Raw genomic sequence first — 20,161 nt, 5'->3', positions numbered from 1 at the left:
TTGATTGATTAATTAGCTAGCTAAATAAGCTAAATATTTAGTTTTTAAATTAAATATTTACTGACTAAATAGTTGTAAATATTTACAACTAAATACTCAATATACAGTTGAGAAACTTAATATTTTTAGTTCTATACTAAAAATATTTTACAATTTATTTTGTTTGTAAACACAATTGTAGCTAAATAAGCTATTTAGTTTAAATTATTTAGTTTAGCTGAGTAAGCTAACCTAAATATTTAGATTATTTAGTTTTCTAATTAAATATTACAACGCTTAAATTTAACTTATTTAGCTTCAAATTAAATATTTAGCTCACAAATTATTATTTAGTTTGTCATAACAGAATTTCATTTATAAATGTCAGTTTCAAACTAAATATTTTATTAGCAAGCTAAATATTTAACTCCAAACTAAACATCAGATTGTTCAGCTAAATCTTTAGTTTGAAGCTAAATATTTAATTAGCAGGCTAAATAATCTAAATATTTAGTTTGTATCCTTAATTAAACATGAGGAGAACTGAAACGTTTTTTTAAGGAAACTGTTTTAGTTGTTAGTTTCAACAAAGCAACAAGAATATTTCCACATTTTATCAATAAATGTTTCTTACACATTTATGATGAAAACAAAAAAAATGTTTTCTAAATTATTACACTGGCAAAACATTTCCATGGTGGGCATCTCATTTAATTTAACATTTCATTTATAGATCTAACATGAGCAGTGTCTTTTGCATACATCATTAAAACTAATTAATTAAATTAAACTAAACTGTGAAAGCTTTGTACTGAGCTGTAATGTGAATTTTTTATATAAATATAAAAAAGTAAATTTTTTACCTTTAATTTAATATGTGTTAGAAAACGACACATATTTGGCTGGCAGATAAATTTCCACTTCAGAGGGTGAACCACTCATATTTACATGATCAATAATCAATTTTCACCGGAGCAGGACGACAGTCATGGCTCAGGCTCAGAATAATCCAACGATCCGTACGGCTACCCTGCAGGGGAAAACACAAACAGAGAAATAATTTATGGATATTTGTGAGAGTATGTCAACCTAGAAGGGGAAGTTTTAGTTACATTTTTGTTTTGAGGTTTGGAAATATGGGCGGTCGTTGGTAAAGTTACACAAAACTAAACGTCTACATTTGGGGTATTTAGCTTCTCAAAAAATAAAAACAATGAAGTACATTTTTAAAAGTCTCCATGTTGTTATTTAATTTATGGAGCTCACAGTCTCAGACTAAATACTTAGTTAGCAAACTAAATATTTAGCTCCAAATTAAATATTTAGTTGGAAGCCAAATATTTAGTGTACAAAATAAGCTAAATACTTAGATATTTATATCCCAACTAAATATTTTTAATGAGCAAGTTAAGGACTTAGCTCTACAACATTTAGCTCTGAGTTAGTTGATTATTTAGCTCTTAGCTAGCTAATTGTTTAGTTAGCTCTGAGCTAGCTGAAATGTACCAGGGAAGATGAAAACTAATGATGAGGCGACATAAAGATCCAGATTTCATATTTAATTTGAAGCTAAACATTTAGTGTACAAAGTAAATATCTAGCTCCTGACTAAATATTTATTAGGAGCTAAACATTTAGTTGATAATCTAAACATTTAATTTAACTAAATGTTCTGCTCCCAACGAATGTTCAGTAAGCAATTTACGTAGCTCTCGTACAACATTGAGCTAGCTCAGAGCTAAGTAAACATTCAGTTAAACGTTGAGCTAACTAAATAAAAAGTGACAGAGTATACCAACTCATCCATTTTCTTGCTACATTTAGCAACATTTCAGATAAAAAATAAGTTGGTATTGGCCAGAATCAGAATCGACAGGTCAGGTTTTTTAAAGATCAGTAATCGGCGATCGGCCACCTCGGTTCACCTCGGTTCACTACGCTCTCAGGCCAGATTTGCTTAATTCTTGAATTAAAGTCGGGTGGCCACTGAAAGTCCATCAGAGGGCCCCGCATGGCCCCCGGGCCGCACTTTGGACCCCCCTGACATGGACCCTGTGGTACCTCTGCCGCTGTTGCATCCCAGGCCGCTGATGTTTCCTATCCGGTCCATGCGTGCGCCGAAGCAGCTGGAGGCCCGCTTCCTGAGGCTCAGCAGCAGGTCGTTCAGCTGGTTCCGCTGACCCGCCTCCGACGGCCGGTTCTGCTGCTCCGGGCTCCAGCTCGGTTCGGCTTCCTGGGTCGGCTCCTCGTAATCCGCCTCCTCCCGGGCTTCGTCAGCCAGAGTCTCCTCGATCCGCTCCAGCAGCGACTGCAGAGGTAAAAACGGCTCCAAGTTAAACTGATTCAGAGAAAAACGCTTCAAATTATGAGGCACAATCTACTATATATATTACAATAATCAATAAATCAATTAATTCCTGCATTATTTGTAGCATATTACTAGAAAATGGTCTCAAAACAACAGTATTATCATTTATTTTATTGTCCAGTAAATGTTGTTATTGTGACAGGTCTAGGATCAATATAAATATTGCTAAAGAATAAATGTTTTAAAACATTTTATCAGGGTTTTTGCTCCTGTGCATAAACTAAATATCAATTTTCCATCATAGTGAAACGTTTCTACAGTAACATAAATATCAGGGTTTCCAGCCTTGCAGGTTTATTTTTTATTTTTGTGGAAGATACTCAGGATTGTTTTTAGTCTGAAAAACTAACATCTTTATCATCCAGAAAAGACTGAAAATTATAATAAATCGTCATTATTTGCTTTTATTTCCATAATTTTTGTCATACTCAGCTTTTTTTTCTATGCATACATTATTTTTTCAGCCCATTTTCTTTCTTTTTTGTTGATGGTAACATCGGAGATCCTCTGTGCACTAAGAAGCATTATCGAAGGTCCTTCCTCTCAGCAGCGGTTAAACTCTAAATTCTCCCATCTGTTGTCTAAACAGTTTGAGATTTTATTGTTAGTCATTTCTTTTACACTAATATGGAGAACAGTTTGTACATTTTAGACGAATATGTTGTAACTGCAGTATTTTATATAATATATATATTCTATAATTATGTTTTTAAATCTCTACAATAAATTTCTACATTCTGTTTACACATACAATGACTTATTCTTGAAGCAGATGTCACAGGAAGACATTTTTGTCATCAATTCATCACAATAACAATAATTTCTATGCAACCATTTAAAAACAACCTTTACGCTGTGAAGGCTGAGCTTCGGCTGCATTCCATTCAGAAGTTCTGAGTTTACCAACATGAACAGCAAAATGGCCGAATTTTACGGCTTCACTGTAAAAAATTTCCTTTTTAATAGTTTAAATGATGCTGCTGACAGTTTTAATGTGAAAACAACAACAAATATTATTTAAACCTGATGAATGAATCCAATTCATCCATGTAAATTTTAAACTCTACATGTTTTGCGTCATTAACTTAACTTGGCAATAAGGACAGAAAATATTAGAGAAACATTTAAAAATGGAATAAAAATTTTACCTAAAAACAGAAAAAAAATCCAACATGGCTGCCTTAAGAAGACATTGTTTCACCGTTTCCATCTCTCACTTTTAGCTCCATCAAAGTGTAAACCAGGGGTGTCCAAAGTGTGGCTCAGGGGTCATTTGTGGCCCTTGGAGTGATTTTGGGCGATCCCCCTAGAATAATATAAATTTGGCCTTAGTGAGGGTAAAATTATTATCCTGATGAAAAGTCATATTTTACGTTGTAATTTTTTTACAATAGAAAATATAAAGTAGAACACAAAGTAAACTTTTTCTGAAAATCTGACTTTGCTGCTTTTATTTAATTTACTAAACTTTGCTAAATATAGCAAATGTTTTGAAAGAAAGTAACTCAGATCTTTTTCTTATAACTGAATACATTTGTTCAATCAAGCCCAAAAGGTTTTAAATCAAGTTTCTTTTACTATAGAAAATGTACTAAATCATTTTAAAGTTTTGGATTGTTTCTACAAAAAACAACAAAATCAAACAACTTTACTGCTTGGTTTTATTTTAATATTTCTATTCATTTAAATTTGGGTTGGGTGTTTTTTGACCCCTGAGTTCCATTGACTTGTCAGTTTTGACAAAAGGTTTGGACACCCCTGCCACAAACCCTCCACCCACAGCGGCTCTGAGCTGGTTCTCCTACCTTTAACTGGTCCAGGTTACTGGGAATCGAGGGCCGTCCCAGTGCGTGCCCAGTAACCAGACTGTGCTGCCAGAACAAGGCCAACGCAGTGAAAACCACCGCCGTCTTCATGCTGTCCTGATGCCGAGGCTGAGCCTGCAGCCGTCGCCAGCCCAGGCTAAATACATGGCAACACACACACCTACACACAGAGACACACACCTACACACAGAGACACACACCTACACACAGACACACACAGACACACACCTACACACAGAGACACACACCTACACACAGAGACACACCTACACACAGAGACACACACCTACACACAGAGACACACACCTACACACAGAGACACACACCTACACACAGAGACACACACCTACACACAGAGACACACACCTACACACAGACACACACCTACACACACAGACACACACCTACACACAGACACACACAGACACACACCTACACACAGAGACACACACCTACACACAGAGACACACCTACACACACAGACACACACCTACACACAGACACACACCTACACACACAGACACACCTACACACACAGACACACACAGACACGCACCTACACACAGACACACCTACACACAGAGACACACCTACACACAGAGACACACACCTACACACAGACACACACCTACACACAGACACACACCTACACACAGACACACACCTACACACACACAGCAGACAGTCAATGTTGGCTCATAGATCAAGTCAAGAGCATTCTGGCACCTCTGCTTGATAAAGCAGCAAGTCAGATGAGTGTCTGTGTGTTGAGAGGTGTGTGTGTGTTTGTATACAGGTGTGTGTGTGTGGGGGGGTGTGTGTGTGTGGTGTGTGTGTGTGTGTGTGTGTGTGTGTGTGTGTGTGTGTGTGTGTGTGTGTGAGCACCAATCAGTGGAATGACTTCAGGAGTCCAGTTTGGCTCCCTGCGCTCAGGCGTGGTTTATTTTCAAAGCAGCACTCAGTGAAAATATTTAACACTTTTTGCTCTTCTGAGCATCAAAACTCCATATTAGGTTAAACCTGCAGCCTTAAAGGGACAGGATTCAATTTATCAATCAGAAATTAATTAATCTTGAAGACTCACACCTTGAGGACCATTGCTTACAACACTGGAAAGAAAAACAAATCTGTCTCCTCATTGTTCTGCAGGACGACGTCTTATAAAGCAGCTTCCCAAACAGCCTTGACCTCTGACCTTTGCAAACATCACCTTTTAGAATGTTTTCATTCACTGTTCAATAATTATTACATTCTTTTAGCATTAATGCTAACCTGATGTCTTCTGTTTTCAGATGGTAATGAGTTTTATTTTATTTTAATATATTATGACTTTATTACAAGGTAAAACACATTTTCAACATAATCCACTGTTTTGATTATGAGAAAATATTATCTTTTACATTAATCACATGAAATTTTATCTTATTTCCACCATTTGTATGTTTTTTGCAGCAGTTTCTAACTTAAGTAGAAAAGCAGTGAGATGAATTTGACTAGCAGCCAATCAGAAATAACATTTAATTAAATACATCATTTTAAATTGTGTTTTACAAACATTTTTAGAGGATTCCTTTCATTTTGACCCAAGTTTAGTATCAGTACCATGAGATAATTGTTAGATAAATTTACTGTGGTCAGATTGCGTCGTTTTCAAAACAAAATAGTTTTCATTACAAATCTCTTCTATTTTTTTCACCCAAACAGAATCTGAGCCCCTTTAAATGTTACTGTACAGGAAACCTACATATAATTCCCCGAACTACCATAACTTGGAAAACTTTGACTGAACCAGATTATTCAAAGAAGTAAAATGTATTTTCATCATTTTCGGATGATGATTACAATATCTGCAGCACAGCACTTGCAAAAATGCAAAATAAAACATGTTTTATATTAGATTTAGTAGAATAACATTTGCATAAGTGCAAGTTTTAATTTAATTTATGTTAGAGCAAAAATAATCAGAGATTAAAAATATTTTTACAATAGTAAATACTGTTTGTTTTGGTTTCCATGTCTGCATTGTGTTTTCTCAAAAGAAAACTTTGCTGCTTTCAAAGTTGGTTTTAATGAATTTTCTGAACTTTACTAAACACAGGAAGCATTTTTAAACAAAGCGTCACCTAAATCCTGTTTTTATTGCTCAGAATTGTCCAAATCTTTTAATTTCAGTCGAGAACTTAATAAATCTGAAAACTGGTCGTCTTTCTTTTAACAAGGCAAACTAAAAAAAACTTTTTAAATTTGGGATCTACAATAAGTTTCAACACAAATTTAAACTCCTCTATTTGTCTAAGTCAAGTCCTGCAGCTTAGTTTATTATTGAGGAGGAAAAAACTATTTTATTTGATCATTTTGGGCCATGTGAGAAAAAGTTTTAATCCAGAGGTTTTTCTGGAGATTCAGTAACTCTTTTCTTGTGTTTAGTAGTTTTTGTTGGACTGTAGATCATTTTTAACAGAAAAGTTTCAGTTTTACTGTCTGCACGGTGTTGCAGCTCCTCTGTTTGCTCTCCATGGTGCTGAAACGGCTTCAGGAAGTTCTAATAGTGTAAAAAATCCTTATTTAGGTTCAGTGAAGCATTAATATTACATTTACTATTTCCAACTAAATGCATGCTTTATGCTGAAGATAAATAAAAAATTCTGGGCTACACAATCAATTAAATTGAAAATATAAATTTGTTTTATATTTTTTTTCCTTATTTTACCTACACAAGAAATCTGTTGCCTTATTAAAAGAAAAACAGTCAATTCCAGATTTTTGTGTTATCAGTCGTTTACTATTTTATTTGCCAAATTGTAACCATTCTTGACTTGTTGTCAGGGGCCGAATAAAAACATTTCAAGGACCACAAATGGCCCCCGTGCCACACTTTGGACACCCTGAGATTAGGTGAGACTGTGTGGGGGAAATAAAAAGTGTCTTCAATCAGAGGCTTTTTTCAAATTTGCTGTAATACTGACTGCTACAGGAGACCTTTCTTGCCAACCTTAATGAGTTACAACATTTAATTTCCTTTTGAGTCAATAAAGTATCTTTGAATTGAATTGAAACCTTGCGACGCTTTGACAACACTAACACATTTCTGATGATGTAAACATTTATTAGACATTCAACAGTACAGAAGGAACAACATCACATCTATTTTCAATAAATACTCTTTAAATATTGGCAAGAGAAATAAACAGTAAATATTATTCAATAAATAACATTTAAAAGGAAACAGGTTTTGGTACAGACTTTGGAGCAGCATCAGTTGGACGGTAAGACTTCACCTTTGCTTTGGATCTGGAGAGAAGAAGAAAACGGATTCAGAAACGGATTCAGTGTGAATGAGGAGCAGTGTGTTCCTGCGGTTTTCTGCAGTGAAACTCACTGTATCTGCCAATCGTGTTGCAGCCCAGGGAGCTCATGGAGCCTATCCTGTCCATGCGGCGCCCGAAGCAGCCGGAAGACCTCTTGGACGAGTCGTTGCGGACGCTCTTCAGGTTCTTGGCGGAGAGGAATTCTCTGATTTGCTCCTCATCCAGGTCAGTTTGAGGCTGCCGCTCGCTGGACGTGTCCTCCATGTTCATCCTGTTAGCGCGGCCGTCCTCCTCAGTGACTCCTTCGTCCACCGCAGTCTGCTCTGAAACCGACTCCTCCAGTTTCTGAAGCAGCACCTGAAACAACCAGCATTAACCTTAGAAGCCTAATCCTCTCTAGTTTTATGACTTTATGAATTGGGTCCCTGGATGCTCACCTTCAGGATGTCCATATCGGTGTCAGTGAAGCCGGTGCTGACGGGGTAAGTGCTGCTTGGCTCCAGGTTGAAGATGAGGAGCAGACCGCAGAGAGGAATGGAAGATAGAAACATATTTCTCTGAGAGATGCTGCCGTTCATATCTCCACTCGTTGGCCTTTGACTCGGCTGCTGTTCGGATGCTGGGCTCCACCAGCTGCTCCTTTATACTTGAGCCCGACGCCGAGGAATGCTGGGAATTTGAACTCCGGCTTTATGCATTCTTCACACCTAATTCTGATAACGGAAGCTGTCGGAAACGGCTCCTTATTAAGTAGCATATCTGAGATATCTGACAGCTGCTGCTTCCATATCCTACTTAGTTTCAGGAAAAGGTCCAACCCACCGTCCACTCAGGACTCAGATGTTGTCACTAGGCTACAGGAAGTTGTAAAATAATGACAGAGTTGCTAAATCGAGGCGTCTACATGGTAAAACAACATGTTGGTCACCAAATGGAGATAAGCACATTTTTTTCTGGGGTTCAGACTATGACCTCATTTCCTTCACTGCAATAAAACAAAACCTTACCAAGTATTTTGGGTCTAGTTTCTGATGCAAATAGCTTAAAACACTTGAGATGAGACAAAACTAACTTACAAGTAACTTTTAAGTGAGGTATTGTAACTTGTTTTAAGTAATTCCTTAAATTACTTAAAACAATTGGAAAAAAATATTTGTTCCATTGGCAGATTATTTCATAAGACATTTTCCCCATGTTATAAGTGCTACTTATAACATGCTAAGTTACTTCTGTGTTAGTGTTGTCTTATTTCTATTCTAAGATATTTTCACTAAAAACTAGATCAAAACTACTTGGTAAGATTTTGTACTTTTTTTCAGTGTTCAGAAGCAAAAAAAATTTCCTCTCAGTGCTGATAACTCGATAAAAATGCTTCAAAATAAGCCAAATGATAGTGTTTATGCAGTGAAAGTCACTATTTATTATTACTTTTTGCTATGTTTTGATTATTAGATCAGAGTAGAAAACAACACAGGAACGTTTGGTATGATAGGTATGCATGTTTTACCTGTAGAACTTGAACTGTTTTATCAAAGAGCTAAATTTAGACCAGAACCCATGTGGTCATGAGTTTCCTATTTAGCGCAGCAGCCGACTAAAATAGACTCATCTGCTACGTTGTTTTTCCATAAATATTTTAACAAGGAATTTCATATATCAAAAATATACAATGTAATAACATTTCTGTCCTTAATTACACAGCTTTGAAGGAGTAACTGAAAATTAAATTAATAATTTCCTACAATAGAAAGTGTAAGATACAACACAAAGTATTTGTTTTTTAATTACTATACACTTTTTGCATTTCAGTTATTTTTTTTTATAGTAAATAGATTCATCCCGTGACTTTTGCTCAAACGAGGGGTGTCTCAAAAAAAAAAAATCCCAATTCTCATTTGATATGATTCAGAAACGATTGAAATGTCCCCAAATAAAAAAAAAAATGCTTATTTATCTTTGGTTACAAACACAAAATAAAATTCACAAACTGACATCAGCACGAACATAAACAATATTCTACAAATAAAACGGGAAACGTAACAATTATGCAGTTATTAAAGGCACATTGTCGTTTTTGTCGATCTGGATTAATCGAAGACGGTGTCTCGGCCTCCATTTTGTAGCTTCCCAGGCTGAACGGTAGGTGGCGGTATTCAGCTTGAAGTTGTTTACGATCCGCCATTACAGAAAACAAGAAGAAGAACGAGAGCGATTTAACCTGTCCTCTCTCGTTCAGGGAAAACATTTGGACTCATTTTGTTTTTTTTGTTTGTTTTTTTAAGGAAGTGCTTGAAAGACGGAGCTTTCCGAGTTTCACCGGGTTCAAGATGGAGCACTAACGGAACACCGCAAATACTTGGAGCAAAGCCACAACGGAGCTTTTAATGAGGTACTCCGCCGGTACAGAGCGCTGTCCGGACTGGGAGAGTAGATGAAGCTAAACATGGATTAATATTTAAAACTGAATTAATTAAAGGACACCTCAATTCTGCCTCGCAAAACAGACTGGAGTAGATCGTGAGATTCCTTTGCACACATATCGATTGAAGTAGGAATCATAATGAATAATCGTTTTGAATCAAACATCGATTTTGAATTGAATTGTGGCAACAAAAATTGTAATCAAATCTGGAGATAATAAAACAACCCCATTCCTACTCAGAATCAGACTTTGGTGAAACTTGGGTGAAGCCAAATCTACTTTAATTTATTAAACTTGGTTGAATGTAACAAGTGTTTTCAGAGACATTGTGAACCAAATCCTGCTTTTACTGCTGAGAAGAGACGTTTTCCTGTTTTTTGATTTTTCTCAATCTTTCAATAAGAAAAAGATCCGTTTACATTTTGAATGTACCATTGTTTACAAAAGTTGACCTTTTTAATTAAAATAGTTTATTGCATAGCTGTTTTCTTTTTCGGTCTGTCAGAAACGGCACGGTGTCAATCTTGATCATGGCCACCTGACTGACGGTAAATCAGTGAAACGTCCTGAAGAACTACACTAAAAAGCAAGTAAATCCAGATTTGGTTTCTTAGACTATTTTAAATGCTACTTAAAAATGAAAACCTTTTGTAAGAGGAGTACACATTGTTAGAGGCTAAAGTTGTGGTTCACAGCCCTGTTTTAGTCCATGCTTGTCCCTTTGCCTTGGCCACACGTCATCGTCTATGTTTTGGTAACAGATTCACCAAGCAGGTACTTTTCCTGCGCACATGGACTCATGACTGCAGGCACATATTAACCAGCAATGACACAGCAAAACAGGCCTCTGTCATGTTTGGTGACCACAGTAAGAACAAAATTGTTTCTGAGGATTCATCTGTAATAATAATCCAGAAGGATTCGAACAACGATAACCGAAAACAAAACTATCATTGTGTATAGAAAGTACACCCCACTTCTACTTCTAGGTCGTATGCATCAGGATCTAGTAAAATATTAAGGTGTTTACTATGAGCAAAGAGCAAAAACGACCCAGAAATGTCAGTAAAGTTGGCGGTTGTTGTTTTCTGACTGTCTGAATCTGGATTCTTCTTTCCAACATTTCTTCAGTTCATCGAGGTTTAGAGCGGAAGCATACTTCTCTGAAAGTCCCACCACAAAATTTTAATTTGGTTGATGTCTGGACTTTGACTAGGCCATCGTTTTCTTTTTGAGATCCTATTGTAGTTTTGTTGTTGTGTTCTGGTTCGGAACCAGTTTGGAGCCAAGCTTCAGCTGTTGGACTGGTGGCTTCACATTTGATGCTAGAGTATTTTGGTATGCAGACTCATTGACTGCAATATCTCAGGTTCTTTGGCTGCATAGCCACACCATATCATCAACCCTCCACTTCCGTGCTTCACACCTGTTAGGAAGTGTTTGTGCTGATGTGCTTTGTTGAGTTTTTTCTTAAAATGGAGTCATGCATTGGCATTAAGCAACTTTATTCTGGTCTCATTTTTCCAAGAGACTTTGTTCAAGAAGTCTTGCTTTGTTCAGCATTGATCTGACTTTGTAGCGAAGTTGCTCAGATGTTCCCTCCTTGGAAGATTAGCATTTATCTTCAGTGTGGATTCACGGATTTGGATGTATAATTATTAAAAATGAGAATTTTGCCATTTTTTTGTACTTCCATTTGAGTTTCTACTGCTTCTAAAAACAGCCAAGATCTTAAAACAACCCACCCAGATGTTTTTTGATGTCTGGAAATGAGTCGTTTCAAAAACCTTCAGAATGTAACATCACAAATCAGCAGAAACCGCCAGTTACCTAGCAACCCCAGCAAAGTCCAGCTCATTACCTAGCAACCCCTGGGGAACTCTAGCCTGTTTGGTCAGCTGGTTTTCCTGCTGCATGTACTGTACAATGGCTGCTGGAAAAGACAAGAATTTTATTGTTGACTTACCATCCAGAAACCACTTTCTGCATTCTTATTGATTGTGCAGGAGATTCCACTTCTGCTTTTCAAAGATGTACGGGTGTATAATTGCACATCTGTTTGGATCCTTTTTCATGTTCCAGTGTAAAATTTATAAAACGTTGTAAACCAAATATTTACATACACCAAATAAAAGGACACATCCACCATTTTTTCACATTTCTCACAGAAGTCTTCCCAGGTCTTTTGCGAACATGTTTCCCCTGTAAGGTTCATACACTTTCTGTTTCCAAATATTCCTCTGGATTTATACATTTTTTTTGTCTGTATGTAAACATCCAACCACCTCTAAACGCTGCACAGATTTACTCCAACCATTCATTTGCAGCAGCTCATTTTATTTTGTGACGTCCGTTCAGATCAATGTTCAACCACTACTTCAGTTACTTCTTCATGATGAGTGGGAAATTCAGGGTTAATGTGGAATGGTTCACACTTTAACCCTCTTCCTGGTTGCATTTTCAAAATGTGATGTTGCATGTCGAAATGATCTTCACTGCAGTCGGCTAACAGCTGCCGGTCAAAGACCGCAGAAAGCTCAGTCATCAACCAAGTTGTAAAATTATTTTAAACAACAAACTGTTTAAACTTGAACTGTTATCTGGAAGTTTTTTAGTAAACAAACAACTAATATAATATTTACTAATGCTTTTTTTTCTAACATTAACGAGTTGATGCTTGTGAAATAATTTATGAAAACCTGTGAAACCTCTGTTTAGTTTTCAAGTTTTTATTATGCTATTCAATACTTTAAGAATATGTTTCAAACTAAATATTTCATTTGCAAGCCACATATTTAGTTTGTAATTAAATATTTAGCTAAAACTTAAATAAGAAGCTAAATACTTTGGATCTAAATATTTAGTTTTTGTCAGATCAGACTGGGTGTTGATTTTAATTTTTACAGTTATTTGTTCTTTTTTAATGAATCTGATCAAAAATACAAACTATGAGAGAAGTTATCAACACCTGTACCAACTAAACAGAGTGTTTATTGTTATTATATTCCAGTTTGTCATGTTAGTAACTGAAGGAAAATAAAGAGTGATCAGGTCCAGATGAGTTAATAAGATCTGATGATTATTAAAATAAATCTAATTAAAACTTTTTATTTGTGCTGAGTCCTGCATATAGCTGTCCCCACAAATAAACCAATCAATCAACTTTATATGCAAAATAATTATTTTACTGCAATACAGAATATCACAAGGCAACTTGACTTAATCCAATAGAAAGATAAATAATAAATACACAAACAATAAATTAGAATTCAGCAGCCTTCATTTTAAAACACAATGAAAGGGAGTAAATCTGTGTTGTGGGTGAGAGCAGTAGCTGCTGCGGCGCTCGTCTCAGGAACATCTGGGAGAACGGACCTGCCGACACAAAAACAGAACGTTTTTATACCAGGACACAAACAAACCGTCACATTTCTCTTTTCCAAACACAAAAGACGCTGAAATAAAAAAACAGCCATGCTTGAAGCCTTGTTCTTTGCAGGACTGAATAAAACTATAAATATGGAGAACGTTAAAAACAAACTCTAATATGTTATAAATCAATTAATTGCTTGATAAATTAAAACAAATTCAATAATTTCCATTTGCATAATTTATAGTTTTTCTCTGTCTACCAAAGGCTGTTTAATTAAAGTCTTCAGTCTGGTGTTTTAGTCCAGATGTTTTTGAAGGACAGTTTAGTTTGCAGAAACTTCATAATTCATTTTATTTGTTGTTTCATTTATTTTGTATGTAAAATGTCTTCCAGTGTTAAATGTTAAAAGTTTATTGACCTTTGACCTTCTTGTGTTATTATGGCAGCCATGGGCGTAGGTTTGGGTAGGGACGGTAGGGACATGTCCCGACCAATATTCACGGGATATGAAAAAGTCCCGACCAATTTTTGCCATATTGGCTCAAAGAACGTGGATCTACGATCTTTGATTAGCAGCAACAGGCGGTGCGCGGAACGGAAGCTTCTTAGTTTGATATTTATTATGAGCCTCCGAGACCGTGTCGGAACGGTGCTGTCGGGGGGGGGGGAGGGGGAGTCAGTTGAATCGTCGGACGTTCTTTGATTAGCTGCAAAAGGCGGCGGCTAGCTGGGCACACGCGTCTCCTTCTGAGTCTCCGAGACCATGTCGCCACCAAAAAAGAAAAGGACAGACATTAGAAGTTATTTCGCTACGTCGGCTGTAAGTACAGTGAGTGGACCCATAAGTTAGATATCTATCACGCAACGCATTTGTTGTAAAGTCCGGTGTTTAGTAAGGTCAGCACTGAATGTGAGGTAGAATAGGTCTGTTAATTATGTAATATTTTTTCTTTTTTATTTTATTATTGATTTCTTCTTATCTGCAATTGTGTTTGCTGTATCCAGAGGATATTTCTTTTGATCTTACTTGTAACGTTTGCTGAATTTTGTAAAGGAAAAAGTAAAGTGTTCTTGAACTGATCTGCTGAGTATGACTGTATCTGGTTGTATACACAAGATGTATGATATGGTTATGGTTGGGGGGAGGGGTTATTAAGCCAATGTGGTTTCCCCCCCCCTTCTCACAAATGTTCGGTGCTCTTGGGCATTTCACTGTGCTGCGGGGGGTGTCAAGGTCCCCACCAAAACTTAGACCGAACCTACGCCCTTGATGGCAGCATGATATTACTTAAAAATGGTCTCAAAACAACAATATTGTCGTTTATCAGAATAACTTCTGGGACAATTTATCTTTCAGCAGAATGTAGTTACAGTGACAGACCTACTATATTGTAATACAATTATGATGCATTTTGAAACTGAAACTGCAGGATATATGATGTGATATTTTTTAAAAAGATGAAAGAAATGTCATGCCAGTTTGGTACCTCAGCAGCCCAGTCCGCTGAAGGAGCCGATCCGCTCCAGCCGGACCCCGAAGCAGCTCCTCAGGCCGCCTTTCTTGTATCGGCTCCACGAACGCTTGGAGGTGGTCATGATGTCTTTGAGGAAACGCGCCAGCGCGTTGTCTTTGGCCAGCGGCGCGGAGCTGCGGCTGTCGGCGGCGCTCCAGGGCTCCCGCCGCCCCGCAGCGCCAAGCACAGACCTGTCTGAGCCGAAGTCGCTCTCCTCCACCTGCGCCTCCTCAGAGGAGAGGGGAAAGTTGCTGATTTCATTCTCCAAAAGCTGCTGCAAACTCTGGGAAAAAGGAAACAGCCTTAAAATGACTGGTTTCTGCATGCAAACACGTCAGCTGCACTGATTTAATTTGTTGGACACGTCGGTGGAATGATATCCACTCAGGTGAACCTACCTGTATGTCAGAAATGGGTTTAGCTCCTATGAAATTAATGAACAGCAGAGAAAAACAGCAAACGGAGAAATTTGGCTGCATTTTCTTCTTTCTGTGGCGGTTTCCAGTCGTTCCTCTCTGTGATGACTCTCGCTGCTGCTGCCGCTCTCCTCTGGGTCTCCGGCGCTGCAGGTGCCGCCTTTATACCGACCTGATTTCGTCACCATGCGATCCGGAGGAAAATTAATGAGGTGTGACTAATGGTGCTGCCTGCTGGAGTGGAGCCTAACCTGACTCTCGGAGGTGTTCGGTCTCTCTGAAGCTGCCACAACGTGACTGAAGACTCTGGCTCTCAACTCTGTGAGGGTCACAGCTTCACATTAGCTGCTGAACTTAAACTGGACTCTAGAGATGAAGGTCCCACTGTCACATGTTATTAGTTTGTCTGCTGTTTCGGTTAAATCTAAACTTTATATGATAAAACGTTCCTCTGAGGAGGGTTCAAACTATGGAGGCTTTGTTTGTTATATTTTTAGTGGAGTACCTCCTGTTTGTGTTCAACTGTTCAGAGATTAATTTCCACATAATGCATGCAGCTATACCAGCTAGCTCGTATTTTTATGGGTTGCATAAATAGTCACAAAATTTTATAATTAAAATGGACATTTTAAACTTTTTTCTTTTCTAGTAATGCAACATCATTATCAGAATATGTTGTCTAATTATATAGAAGGTGGGCAAACTTCAAGAAAGAACTAAACTTAAGTAAATAACACAATAAAGTGGAGGGCACACTTATGCTAATCAGCTAATTTTTCATCCAGCGCTTCAGCTAACTTTGAAAACATTTAGCTCACTTAGCTTCCTCCAAATTAATTTTTTCAGATAAATCATAAAGCTCTCATTTAAGTGGCTGTTTTGTTAAATTTCAGTTGAAAAATGTTTGATATCTTTGTTGAAGTTTTGGTTTTCTACTTAAATTCTTTAAGTAGTTAGTTGTTTATATTCATGCTCTTATTTTGAAGACTGTTTACAAAGCACTTGCATTTCCTCTCTCTTTTTCCTCCAATGATCCCCGGACGCAGCCAACGATGTTTATCCTGTACCCAGAATGCATCGCTGTTCTACAGTAAACGGTTTAAGATTAAGAAGTGATCTCTGCAGTGGTTGGTTAATTTAAACACCTGCTCTGCTGATCTGTCACAGTTGGTCTTTTTTAATTATTTTTTAATTGAACCGAAACACTAAATTCTGCAGCACATCTAAATGTTGTGGTTGTCAAAGTCAAGCTAGCATAACTGACCTACTTCCCTCTTGCTTGTCATTTTTTCTAAATTAAAACTTTTTCCTGACCTTGTTATCTAGTTGTTCTAGTTTTGACAAATGGTAGCAAAGCACTGCGTCCCTTTTTCTTTTATACATCAAGGTGTACATTTAAGATTTGGCGTGTTATGTTGATAACATGAAAGCTAATGCTAGTCATCGTCGGTGAGCAGCTGTTTTTCCTCCACAGGGCGATGGGCGGGATCTTGCTCTCGTGATGTCACGGCGCGAGGCGTCCATGGGCAATATGGGACCAATGGTCAAGAGATTAGTTGGCATCAGAGCCACAATCTAAAAATAAAACTGTGTGTGTGTGAAATAATTCTGTGCCGTTTCTCAGCTTTTCCTAGAACTGTGTTTTCCAGAACAAAGATCTCTGAGGTTGTTCCTGGAATCTCCTGGAGTCTCTTTCCAGCAGGTTGTTCCAGTGACCACTGGCGCTGGTCCATAGGGAACTTACATGGCATTGGTGCTGCAAGGTTTCGACTCCAATCTTGACAACCTTTTGCAAGTTTTCTGAAATGCTTTGAAAGATATATAAATAAATCATCCATCATATAAATATGAAATGGTTAAATTGTTTTTCTGCTTTTTGTTCTCTTTAGTTTTTTAGGCGTCCAAGTACACTGCTGTATTTGTTCTTCATTGCATTAATGCAGCTTAGTAAATTTACTGTCATATTGTGAGATTTCCATTGTTCTCTCTTCACACATGACCTCTACATGTGCAAATGTACATGCACAGGTATTTGCACAGTCTGAGATTTCAGGCTTCATCCATTGAATTCAGAGTTAAGAGATAAAGATTACAGCTCAGACTCATGTTTCACTTTATCTTCGCCTGCAAGATAAAGGTGAAGATAACCTGCCTGTTGCTCCAGCATGGCACCAGACTGTCCTCTAATCTTCTCTTTCTAAACTTAGACTCATGCTATTTTTGGAAAATGTTTGCCAATCATTACCTAGACGCGGAAATGAGTCAACTGTGCGACAGTGGAGGCTCATGAAAAATTTACAAGCACGTCTTTTCAGCCAACAAAGAAAGAAGTTACAACATGGAAACCTTAGCCAGATCTTTACACCAGACGTCTTCTGGAGGCCTGAGCCTGCCAGTCAAAAGGTAAACTGATCATTTTTTGACCACACTGATCTGGTCCACTTCAGCTTAAAGTGGACCAGATCAGTGGTACACTGGCTTTTCTGGAGGCCTTTAAAATCTACAGATATGGAAAACCATTCATTTTCATTTAGACCTGTTTAGACCAAGCTACACTGATAGATCTTTGGGGAAAATGCAGGTACATTTCTGTCAAAGCTTATGATTCTTCATGGATTCAGCTTAAGAATTATGGATTGTGCCTTTATAACAGGCTCCAGACATCCAGAAAACTTAAGGGATAACCTAAGATTTGGGTAGAATATAGACGAAATTGTTCCAAATTTTAAATTTGTAAGAATATTGCTGATTGTCTTGTTCAGCTGGGTTTCATGGAGAAACATTCGTCTGTTTTAAAAGCAAGGTCAAAATGTGACATTTCAGTTTGGCCTGCAGTTTTCACACAACAAGAATGAAAACAATTACGGCATGATCCCAAGTGCAGTTACATGTTGAATTGTTTCTTGATGGATGGCTGTGGCACAGAAACACTGATAAACACTTGGATGTACAAAACGTACTGAGTTTCATGAGACGCCTGTCCTGCTTTCCACATTCTGAGGAGATAATCTGCTGAAAGGAGGAAGTGCTGGGATGAATCGGCTCATTGTTTCCTTGTTTCCTGTTTGTATTATTCCAACCTCATAGAGTACAGTCCCTGGACTCTAATCTGAAACTGTCCAGCAATGTTTCATAGTCATGATGGGATCGTTGCCAAGTGCATCTTTGTCACCGGAGTGAATATGTGACACATTACCATAGAGCAGCAATGTGTCACAATGAGTCAGCGTCAGGTGAGTGACCCATTACAGTAAGCTGGATTCTTCCTTTCAGCTGCTCCTTTTAGGGATTACTACAGAAGATCTTCCTCCATTTCCTCCCCATTCCTGACATTTCTCAGGCTTTGGGATTCCACTGACCCACAGAAGGAGACAATATCCACAAAGAAAGCATGGAACAGTGGTGCACCTTCCTGGCAATGAAAGATTCAGAGTGCAGTGAAACATGAGGTAGCTGTTGGTAGAGATGGTCTTCTTCCTGCTCTGGCGTTACTTGTGGAGTACCACAGAGGTCCATTCTCAGTCAGTTGGCTTCCGGTAATAATGTAAAGAGCCTTGGTGTGTTATCTAACCAGGATATGTCAGTAATGTTTAGGCTGCATCACCTTCACTGCAAAGTCAGCTCAGGGAGAACCAACACCAAGCCCAGGTCCACTGTCACTGCCCAGCCAGCCCAAATGTCAGTGAACCCACAGTCACACTGCGGACCGCTCCCAGCCAGAACCCAGAGGCTCCACTAGCCAGACAGACCAGGCGGCGAAACCAGGAACCAAACATCCTAACAACCCCCAGAGAACCAAAATACCACCTGACCTCCAACTCCATACCAGACGCCAACCAGAACCAACAAAATACCGAACGCCCCCATCTGACGTTTTTAGTTTGATAAACCGACATTTAAACCTCATAACTATTACTCAGGTAAATCATCTGCAGTTCCCCCTCTGTTACACACACACACACACACACACACACACCTTTTCCCCTCAGCTAAAGTCCATAATTGGAACATGGGTTCCTCATTACAGAAATCTGCTTGGCTGAAATGAGCAGCATGTGGTCTCAGTGCTGTTGAACTGATTTATTTTTTATTCACGATGGTTCAAATAGTGGTTTGTAGTTGGTGCCTATAAACACCACATGGGCCACCAACACCATCATAGGTCTGGATGTCATCCTGTTTTCTTTACAGCACTTAAAAATGCATTTTTGTTTGGAGTTGATGTTCCTGGACCCACCAGGCCCAGCTGCTTCGTAGGTATCACTGACACATAAAGGTTTGTGTCTTTCAAACATAGAACCAGAGACAGGTATTTATTTTCCTGTGAGTGAATGCAAATTGTGCAGGAGGTGCAATCAACAGTCTGCTGGCTACAAAGGTTCCTCATTTTTTTCCGCTTGAGGCCCGACTCCCAAAATGTCTGCCAGTCACATCGGCTTGTATTCTTTTGGACTTTGGGAGGAACCTGGAGTACCCAGAGAGAACCTTTCCATCACCCTTCATGCACAAAGCTCCATGAAAACAACAGCTTTCATGACTGCCCCACTGCAAAGCTGCACCCAAACCAGAACAGGACAAACATTCCCTCCAGCAAGTTTGGTTCCTCTGGGTTTTCTCCCACTGGGAAGAAGAAGCTTGAAGGTTGAATAAAACTGCAACCCAGTAAATCAAACAAAAAAAGGCCGTTATAAAGTAAATTTTCTGTCAGGTTTCAGCCGCCGGGGCAGGAGTTGAGCTCTTCGCCGTGATTGGCTGCCACACCCAACCACTGTGGCCAAATGATATGTCCTCTCTGTCGCTGCCTCGCCACAGTCATGTCAGCCACACTCACTTGTCCTGAGGTGTGGAAGGCAGGGCCATCATTGGGGGAAACGACTCTTGTGTTGCATATCAGCCCTGATAATGAAACTGTCACAAGGCCGGACGGCATGCTGGCTGCAGCTCTGCAGTGATTA

The 20,161-nt window shown here is 38.4% G+C and overlaps 3 protein-coding genes across 3 annotated transcripts; all 3 read right to left on the bottom strand.

Moving 5' to 3' along the window:
- Window positions 1-1,931: 1,931 nt before the first annotated feature.
- On the bottom strand, window positions 1,932-4,691 carry nppa (natriuretic peptide A). Its single transcript, XM_088007473.1, has 2 exons — window positions 4,153-4,691; window positions 1,932-2,287 (listed from the first exon to the last, which is right to left on the bottom strand). Exons 1-2 carry the CDS (start codon window positions 4,261-4,263, stop codon window positions 1,949-1,951), a joined length of 450 nt encoding a protein of 149 aa, XP_087863599.1. The 5' UTR covers window positions 4,264-4,691; the 3' UTR covers window positions 1,932-1,948.
- Window positions 4,692-7,258: 2,567 nt separating this feature from the next.
- On the bottom strand, window positions 7,259-8,095 carry nppb (natriuretic peptide B). Its single transcript, XM_014999049.2, has 3 exons — window positions 7,919-8,095; window positions 7,553-7,838; window positions 7,259-7,464 (listed from the first exon to the last, which is right to left on the bottom strand). Exons 1-3 carry the CDS (start codon window positions 8,057-8,059, stop codon window positions 7,448-7,450), a joined length of 444 nt encoding a protein of 147 aa, XP_014854535.1. The 5' UTR covers window positions 8,060-8,095; the 3' UTR covers window positions 7,259-7,447.
- A 5,070-nt stretch (window positions 8,096-13,165) lies between these two features.
- On the bottom strand, window positions 13,166-15,322 carry nppal (natriuretic peptide A-like). The gene is made up of 3 exons (XM_014999054.2): window positions 15,189-15,322; window positions 14,764-15,073; window positions 13,166-13,278 (listed from the first exon to the last, which is right to left on the bottom strand). The coding sequence occupies exons 1-2, from the start codon at window positions 15,267-15,269 to the stop codon at window positions 14,765-14,767; spliced, it is 390 nt and encodes a 129-aa protein (XP_014854540.1). The 5' UTR covers window positions 15,270-15,322; the 3' UTR covers window positions 13,166-13,278; window position 14,764.
- Window positions 15,323-20,161: the final 4,839 nt, after the last annotated feature.

The sequence above is a fragment of the Poecilia mexicana genome, unplaced genomic scaffold (assembly GCF_051168715.1).
Source record: "Poecilia mexicana isolate PSO_F unplaced genomic scaffold, ASM5116871v1 scaffold_7, whole genome shotgun sequence".
Taxonomy (NCBI): Eukaryota; Metazoa; Chordata; class Actinopteri; order Cyprinodontiformes; family Poeciliidae; genus Poecilia; species Poecilia mexicana.
Note: the sequence above shows the minus strand (reverse complement) of the source record. Positions and strands in the feature narration are given on the sequence as shown.